Below are 9,599 nucleotides of genomic sequence, written 5' to 3'. Positions count from 1 at the left end.
AGTGGTACAGCTTTAATTTAAGGTCTTGAAAGGTCAACACTCAACACTCAACACCATAGTTGATACTTGGAAAACGAAAATGCAGACTCGACTAAGCAACCCACTGAGTCAAGTCACTTTTAACTTTTAAGGGAAATATGCCAAGACTCGGGTCGAATCACAAATCTGAGTCATCAGTTTTATTTATTTATTTATTTTACCACCCCACTCGGCTTGAGTCGAGATTGACACGCCGAGTCATCAACTCATGGTTGTAGTGTTGCCGTGTTGGGCGAGTCATACTTGAGCCCCGGGTTTTCCATCAATATTCGTACCTGGCTATTGGAAACTTTACATTTACAGGCTATATAGCCTGGAAAAATATTAAAATAAACTTCATATAAGTACAGAACTACAAAATTTAATGTATTTGACTGGGTAATTCTATTAACCAACATTTTCAGTAATATTCCAAGTAGCAAGTAATCACCATTTTAGCTAATATTTATAGTCAGATGGTGTGCCAGAAGGTTCTTGGATCATAATGGATGAGCCTGCAAGTCGCCTTGGAGAGAATACAAGCATTAGACGAGCACAGGGGGCCCTATCCTCCCTAGGACCCTAGCTGTGGAAGAAATCATGGAGGCGATCCTTGGAAATAAATTGCAATTCTGGCCTTGTGGTACTCCTAGGAAGGACCAAGTATAAGACACAATATGCAGAACTTTAAAGCCCAAGATGATAATGACCTAAGCAGCTGTAAAACAATGAAAAATCTTCACTCCTATCTCCCATGTAAGTTCAACGACAACTTTTCCCACTGTAACAAGGAGAAAATAGACCCTACCTAAAGAAACAAGAATTGCAACTCAAGCACTTGCGCTTCCCCTTCTTTGAATTGGTTTGTAAAGCACAACAGTGACAAATTTTGAACGGAAACGATGCGTTATCCCAAGTGCCACTACTGATCGTGGACTCTCCCTATTCTCTATGTAGAGATGATTGAGAATAACATTTTGTGGCAAAGGAAGGGTAGCAGAAGCATCTCTGCTTGTTGGAAAGCTCAACAAGGTGTGTTGCAAGTGAGGAGGAACAATAGGCGGGTCCCTTGCTTCATCTTCATTCCCAGGGTATGGGTTGTTGTAACTTGAATCGGGTGAGTGGGGAACCTCAAAACCCACAACACTAACTTCCTCCTGCATCAGGGCTAGGAGTGTAATCCATGACATAAAATTCAGGTGATCCAAGTAATCAGGAATACTAGAATCACAAGGTTAATTGCATACCTGATCTTCAGCATGCATATTATCCATGTTAATAGAGATGATAACTGGCTAGGAGTACCAAATCATCAATAGTGGATAATTATAGTGTCTATGAGCCTGAAAAGACAACAATTACTCTTGCATAAGTACTCTAAAAATACCAAAAAGGGAATAATAGTTATGACAGAAATTAATCATTAAAAATGTGAAAGGAATTTCTATCACCATTTTTTAAATATTTCCTAAATAATTCTTATTCCGAGGCTGGGAAGGGCAGACCAGACAGACCTGAATCAAAGTGATCAAATTATATAGGACCTGTATGTGTCCCAATTATAATTGGGTTGGGATTGGTTTTGGTTGTTCCAAATTCACACATAATTGTATATATAAAATCACGTGTATGTATATTGGCATATATAAAATCATGTGTACGTTATAATTGTAATATTCTAAATCTGTCAATTTAACCAATAAGTAGGTTAAAAGTATAGCTGTCAATTATATTTGGGTCTTATCAGTTAGAGATCTGGTTGTCCTGGTTACTTTTCAGCAAAGAAAAAAATTGTACTGATTACAGACCCTATAAGGTCTAGTTCAGAACTGGTTCTGCACATTTACTTGTTGAGTTGGAACAGGATCTACCCTGACAAGGACCCTATCCAACCCACTTACAGCACTACTTACTCCAATCGCTATGCAGTCACACGGTTGTCTTCTAATTATTCACTATGAACAACTGAATGATCCAATAGCTCTCTATACTGGAGATATCCTGAATATTAAATACCAAACCATGTTTTGGTATTTTCTTCCCCCAAAGCAACTACACAATGCAAGTTGAATTACAGAAATAGATGTAGAAATAAACCTGTTTTACCCTTACCAGTCTCCAAAAGAACAGAAGGAAGAAAATTATGTGACAGATGAAGGGACGACTTGAATGATCTAATTTCTTGCACAAACTCAACAGGCATCAATCAAGTTTATGATTGTTACTTCAACAAAGTGTCTGAAAGAACACCAATAGTCTCTTCTTTTTTCTCTTTCCTCTGCATGTAAGAATGTCAAGATCTTTCCACCAAAGGAATTATGCAACAGTATGAAGATAATTGATTGTTTTCATCTTTTTTTTTTGTGTGGGTGGGTGGGGGGGGTGGGGGTGGGGGGGTTGGAACATAAGAATTATAGGGGAGTAGTGGCAGTGAATGCAGGTTAAGAAGCAGTGGCAACCCCAAATAAGTCACTGGCAATGCATTCAGGGACGTTTAGATTCATCAGAAGTGAAATGTCGTGACACCATCCCTGTTAGGATTTGAAGACATCTGTGGCATTTGATTGTAATAGCCTCAAATGACATGATTTTTTATCAACAACTGTAAAAATAGAAAGTCAGTGAGAGATAAACCCTCTTATCTCTCCCCTTACACGATTTGCAGTCTGAAATTCAAGTTTCTCAGACCTCCGAAGACCCAGCTCTCTCCCTTTATAGACCATGAACTATAGAATATGTGGACATGAGAATCCACCTGAATTTTGCAAAGTAGATACCAGCAATCTTTCTTTCAAAAAAATGTATCTAATTCGTTAAAAGCAACAAGAGGGGTGGATGAAATGATGTACATCAAAGCCAACCAGGAGGAAAAAAATGTCTAGCCTCAGCAAGTAGTGAGCCAATCTCCACAGGCCACCATCCTTTTCCTCTAATCATTTTATTGTATTTGCTGAATCGCCTTCAATGGTTAAATGAGTTATGCCCAAATCTCTTCTATGCTAAGCCCAGTCAGAGCAGCCAACACCTTGGCCATTGTAGAATCAACAGCCCCAATCAGGGCACTAAAGGCCCAACAAATATTTCCATCTCTTTCTTGGATTAAACCTCCAATTCCTGCTGCGCCAGTGCAAACCTAAAGCACTTCCATCAAAACTCAATTTCTTCTCCAACTCTTCCTTTGTGATATAGACCCAGTGGGAGACAAGAGTCAAAGGTGAAGCATGCAGAAGCTCCACCACACTCCTATGCAACTCACTCATGAAACATCCTTTAAAGTCCACAGAATTAAGTGCTCACATGTTACACAAATAATTAATATGAGAGATAAAGCCTTCCACGGATCCGGATTTATTTTCAATAATCTGGTTATTTCTTTCTTTCCCCACTCTCACATTACCACATGAATAACAGTACACCAACATGTGTCTGTTTCCTCCTTCCAAGACTTTTAGCCTGCCACTGCCAAAAAAATTCCAGAAGAAGCTCGGGTGCTACCCAACTGTAACCACAAGATTAAGAAAGTAGTACCAGCAACCTAGTTTCTCTTATAGTCTTATTAAGTATCCAACTGCCCATGGGGCTATCAGCAATGGAGTTCATCCAAACAGTACCATCTCAGAATCACCTTTTACCAATAGTTTATCATAGCTTAGGAAAAGGCAAATTTCAGACCCTAAAGTGAGTAGTTTGTCATCTTTCAACGAGTCCCTTCCAATTGGCCTGGAATAGACCAAGACAGGTTCCCTAGCAGCCCCCATAAAGCATCACCCACACACACCTAACGATCTCAGTGCCTATAAGTATCCAACAAAATTCAGTTTAAGCCTTCTATTTTAGAGGCCTTGTACTGTGATAAGATTCCTCCTTTGTAATTTTTAGGGGTCTGACCCTTGTTTGTTTTGTACACCTTGTGTACCCCTCTCATTTTTCAATGAATTAAGTTAGCTTTTCTCAAAAAAAAAAAAAAAGATTAGGATGTCAAGACATTATTTTAAATTATTTCCATGGTGGTTAAAAATACACATATTAAGCATCCTTTTTTTAAGATAAAGCAATAAATTTTATTAAAACAAAAAGTAGAAAGAAAGGTGATGAGCAATCGCCCAAGGGAAATTAAAACCCAATGAACAATCAACTAAAATAAAACAAAACCCTGCCAAGTAAAACCCCACACAAGTCAGCCCCTTACAAAAGGAAACAAAAGCAATTTAAAACCAACAAAGATCCCGATCATCAAACAAACAAACGACTCCCTTTCCAGCCCCAAGCACCCACAAATGCCACCCAACAAGAACCCAAATCAAAACCCCAACCCACTAACGGACTCTTATTCATTTTCTTCTTGTTCAATTTTTGAATGCAATCTTCTTTTTTCTTTTTGATCAGTGAAAATGATTTTATTAAAAAAGAGAATATTAGTACAGAGAATGGGTAGCCTCGGCTACCCCAATGTCCAAAAGACATTCCACCTAAAAATTGCTTTGTAGACTTACAACAGAGCCCAAAAACAATGTTCCCTGTTAGCCCCTTGCTTTGTTAGCTGATCTGCAAACCCATTTGCTGCTCTTGGAGTCCACTGAAATAAAACCTGCATATCCTTTGTGGAGTGATTAATTTTCTTAATCTCATTTCTGAATACCCATGGAGTCTTTCCATCCTGCTTCAGCCAGCTTATCACCACTTTGGAGTCACCTTCTACAACCAACTTCCTTACACCTATTTCCGAGGCCTTTCGTATACCGAAAACCAGAGCTTTTAGTTCAGCTGTAATGGAATCTCCCCACCCAATAGGGCCGGAAAACAGCCCCACTACATTGCCCCTGTCATCTCTAATGACCCCACCAATACCAGCCATGCCCGGGTTGCCAAAACTGCTCCCATCAAAGTTTAATTTGAGGAATCCCGCTTCAGGAGGATTCCAGCTTCTTACTACTTTCTTTTTAGCAAATGATGAGGAAGCTACGGCCCTCCAGTTCCTGATTATATCATTCACAGTAAAGTCTGAGAATGACTCCATCGATTTTACCCATGAAGTCACTTTTAACATAATCCCCTCTATCAGTAATTCCTTACACCTTTTCTTCCCTTAAAAAATCCTCAGATTTCTTTCCTCCCATAACATCCAAAGTACTGCTGCCCGTGTGCATCTCCATAAGGTTTTCCCCCTTCTCTTTGGCCACCTGAAAGTGGAGGCTTCAAACAAACTCCCCAGGCTCACTGGGGTCTCCCACCTGCAACCAAAGAGAGAAAAGAACCACTCCCAACAAAAGGCACCCACTTTAGGGGGAATAGGGTGACACCAGACTTCACGAAATGGAAAATGAACCCCAGGTTGAAAAGAAGTCAAAGCTTTGAAGGACACACAACTGAACTCACCAAGGGGGTTCGGTATCCAAATTCTAGTGTCTTGCTTGGTAGAATCTATACAAATCCCATCAAGCAACTAAATAATAGCAGATACCAAATCCAACTCCGAGTCACGCACATTTCTGCGGAAACCCAGGTTCCAAGCATACCCAGATTGCGAGGGAGAGGGGGGCAGGAAATCAGCAACTGATTTTCCTTTAAAGCGGGACAGCAAAAACTGAAGGGAATAAAGTCTTTAAAGAAGAGTCACCCACCCAAACATTTTCCCAAAAATTGACTTTGTTACCTGAGTCGAGATCAAATCTAACATGATTGAGGAACAACGGGAGGAGTTTGTGAATCACTTTCCACGGTGAAGCACTGAAAACCCTATAAGACACCCCAGCATCCCAACCATTTTCAGAGAGCCAATGAATACTAGTCACAATTTTGTGCCACAGCCTATCTGTTTCTTGTGGGAACCTCCATAACCACTTTCCTAGTAGAGCCTCATTCTTTTCCTTCAACCTTCCTAACCCCAACCCTCCAAATTCTTTCCTCCTAGTTACAAGATCCCATCTTACTAAATGATCTTTCTTCTTCTCACCCGGTTCCCACAAGAAATCCCTCATTATTCTCTCTAATTTCTTTCTCACAGCTTGAGGCAAACTAAACACCAAGAGGTAGTAAACTGGAAGGTTTGCTAGGTAGACTTGATAAGAGTAATCCTTCCCCCAAGAGAGATATAATTCCTCTTCCACACCACAAGTTTCTCTTCAAACCTCTCCACAACTGGATTCCAAAAATCTATGCTTCTAGGATTTGCACCAAGGGGGAGCCCTAAATACTCGAGTGGCCACTCACTGCTTAAACATCCTAATTTCTTGGCCCAAACATTAATCTCTTTTGGTGCTAAATTGATCCCTGCCACCTGGCTTTTGTGGAGATTCACTCTTAGATTTGTCACTTTTTCAAAGATTTTTACCAACATTCTCAGATTTCAAAGGCCTCCTCTTATCCTTGCAAAAACCTTTGACATTGTTATCTGCTGTTGACTCTTTCTGTTTTTCTGAGTTCTGCATATTCTGATTGTGTTTAAATTTCCAACTGCTTCTTCCAATTCTCCAACAGATTTCCGACCTCTATCTGACACATCCTCCCCTCTTAATTCTTCTTCCTTTTCTGTGAATCTATTCACATAGCCTTCTTTCAGCTCTTTCAACTCTTGAGTTATTAAATTCCTTCGCAAACTCCTCCCCACCTAAGAAGAACAAACCCAAAATCCTGCTGACTTCCACTTCTTTATTTACCATTTTTCAATGTTGCCATTCTTCTCCACCTCATGGACCTCGTCAATCATCACATCATCCTCACTTTCCTCCCCAAATCCTTCTCCTGAGTCCACTTTCTCCCTCCCCTCTCTGTTTTCTTCTAAAGGAAGAGTCCTCGGTATTTTTTTTTCTTTTGATAAATGAAGAATCCTATATCTTTTCCTTTTGTAGATACAAATCCCACTTCGATTCTTCCTTACTACGCCCTCATTTCCCCCTCACTCATTCCCAACCCCTTTCTCCCCTTCTTTCACCTCTACTGAAACATTATCCCAGTCTCCTCCTTTTTCCCCTCCTAGCTCTTCTTCCTTTGTTGTTTCCTTCGTTCCACCCCGCTCTTCTCATCTCCTTGACCAATCTCCTTCTCCTCCTCCTCCTTTCTACCTTCTCTTTCCCGCATAGTCCTAGCTGCCTCTTTGCTATGTTCTTCCTCCATCGCTCCTCTTTGCTCTTCCAAATCTCCTTTTTCTATTTTTTCAAAATCTTCTTCCTTTCCATTAGAGCCTTTCTGAAAGTCTCTGCCATCCCCTTCTTCTCGTTGAATAGCACTATCAACATCAATCGCAAGTACCTCTTTTTTCTTTGTCACTCCTCTCTGAAGTCACTGAGTTCTTCCGTAGAATCAAATTACTCGAATTCATTTGGCCTCAAATCTGTTGTAGCTTTATTGGAGAAGATGATAGACCACCGTAGCTATCTCCCAACTCCTTTGAAAACTGACTCATGTGACAACTTAAAATGCCACATGAATTAAAACTCAAGAGACCCTTCAACTGGTTCAAATCTGTCTCGCCCAGATTTAGAAAAGACTCACCGAGATTACCCAGCAAGTTGCTAAAGGTCCTTTGGATCCCACCTAGTTTGGAGCACCCGCCCATGGAGCCTGAACCGCTTTCTATCCTTCTTTTATTTCTTAATCTATTCGGATCTGACATTGTGCCCGACTTAAATAAATAACTCAGCAAACGTTCATATCTCGAAATTGCTCCCTCCCTATTGTAAATCATTCAAATTTTCTTTCCTTTCCCATGCATAATTATTGACCCTCTCCTTTCCTTCCGACCTTTCCTCTTCCATATCCAGCGCGACTATAGACTTCTCTTCACATGGCATTCTTCCTTCCCATCCATCACTGCCACGTGGCCTCCAATCTGCCACCTCAACTTTGTCTTCAACCTTCCACCCATTCCCCCATAGTGACCATTCAATTTCCAAATCTATCCACAGCTTCCTCCACTGACCATCAAAAAAGAGCTCGATAGCTCATGGGACTGCCTCCAACTTTTCTCTAGCTATCCTCAAGCTTGTTGCATGAAGATCAAAGGTGTTCACCACTTCTAAATCTCCTCTGCAGACATTTGCACTTTTCTCCAGCACTTGGTCCTTCCATAAGTTAAAAAAGGAAGGCCAAAGATTTTAATCTCATCTTTATTTCATTGCACGATGGGTTCTAGTTCTCAATCAACACATCGCCTTCCTTAGTATTTAATTGATTATTTCATCCTTAAGATCACCCATCTCCTTTCTTCTCGTCGAAAGGAACCAACCATGGTGAAGCCGGAGGAAGGCAGCAACTTAACAATTTCAACTAAAAGTCCCTTCCAATTCCACCTTTTTGTTAGGACTTACCACCTTTCTTTTCCTCCAATCCTCACCCTTCCCTGTAAACAAAACTTTCGGGACTCCTGAAACACTATTAAACACTTCGACCTCCAATGCTTCGATCCCTCCTGCTTTATCAATCTGAAATTCATCATGGTTTCCTTGCTCTTCTAACAAGGCATCCTCTTTCACCCCTTCTTCAGAACCCTTGTTGTTCTTGCCTTCAGGCAAGAAATCTGTGAACATCTTCCAATCATTGTTGTTCTTTCATCCTCTTTTGCAAGGAATCTGTGAACATCTTCCAACCATTGTTGTTCTTGCTTTCAGGCAAACAGAGCATTTGTTTTTCTCCCTCCTTGAAATTCTTCTATAACTATGACGAACCAACCCTTCTGGTTCCATCTGAGCGTCACCTCATATCTCCGATCTAAAGAAAACAATAAACTCCTCCATCCTTGTTTCTTGACGAAAGTGTTGCTCTGTCTACAAAACCTTGTAGCCATTGTATAGCTTCTCCAACCAAGAAAACTATAGCCATTCTCTCTTCCCTTACCTTCAAGGACCGGTGTCTTTTGGTTCTTTGTTCTTCCAATACGAATTTCTTGACTTCAACCTACAACTCTTGCCTCCACTTAGTCGCATTCACGAACCTTCCTTTTGCCATCATCATCGCCATCAAATATAATCCCTCTGCAGCAGTTACATGAATAATCTAAACAGGGGCCATTACTTGGTGTAATGGTAAAATCTCTAGCTGCCAAGTGAGAGAATGCAGGTTCGAGTCTGAGAGCAGCCGCTTTGTGCAAGAGAGAGAGAGAGAGAGAGAGAGAGAGAGGAGAGCCAAAGATTAGGACCATGTCAAGTATACCCCTCCCAAGACCCCAAATAGTTGGGACCAACATTGGGTAATGGCCTTTATTTATCATCATCTAAGCCTTGTCCCAACCATATGAGCTCAACTACGTGAATCCTATTTCACCGATCTGCTCAGTGCCATATCCATTGTTCAATTATGGGCACTTAAATCATTTATTATTACTTCCACCCAAATCCGTTTCAGTTTGACCCTAGCTCTTCTAGCCCCCTTCAACTTGTAACAAATAACTTTTTTCTATCAGGTACTGTAAAAGGTCTTCTATGCATGTGACCAAACCATCTCAATCTATTTTCTCCCATTTGACCACCTATTGGAGCTACTCCTTGATGAATGGAAAAAGGCTAAGGAAATAAAGTCATGGAGTCTTGGTTTTCCTTCCTCAATTTTCTTCCTTTGGTATTTCTCTGTTCCTCCTTGATTATCCA

The 9,599-nt window shown here is 40.6% G+C and overlaps 1 protein-coding gene across 7 annotated transcripts in view; it reads right to left on the bottom strand.

The window, feature by feature from the left end:
* Positions 1-335: 335 nt before the first annotated feature.
* LOC148869031 (SNF1-related protein kinase regulatory subunit beta-3-like) overlaps positions 336-9,599 on the bottom strand; it is a 30,172-nt gene continuing 20,908 nt past the window's right edge. For 3 of the 7 annotated variants that reach the window (XM_088972239.1, XM_088972240.1, XM_088972238.1), the window contains exons 3-4: positions 1,266-1,361; positions 336-1,175 (exon numbers count right to left, since the gene is read on the bottom strand). In XM_088972239.1, the coding sequence (XP_088828365.1) occupies positions 849-1,175; positions 1,266-1,292 (354 nt within the window). In that variant the 5' untranslated portion in view covers positions 1,293-1,361 and the 3' untranslated portion in view covers positions 336-848. Of the gene's footprint in view, positions 1,209-1,265; positions 1,362-9,599 lie in introns of those variants that run through there. The other 4 variants (XM_088972241.1, XM_088972236.1, XM_088972237.1 and 1 more) reach the window with 4 other exon arrangements.

This window comes from Nelumbo lutea, chromosome 2, assembly GCF_056320005.1.
Source record: "Nelumbo lutea isolate HS-2025 chromosome 2, American lotus-T2T, whole genome shotgun sequence".
In the NCBI taxonomy this organism is placed as follows: domain Eukaryota; kingdom Viridiplantae; phylum Streptophyta; class Magnoliopsida; order Proteales; family Nelumbonaceae; genus Nelumbo; species Nelumbo lutea.
This window is presented reverse-complemented; position numbering and strand designations above follow the sequence as displayed.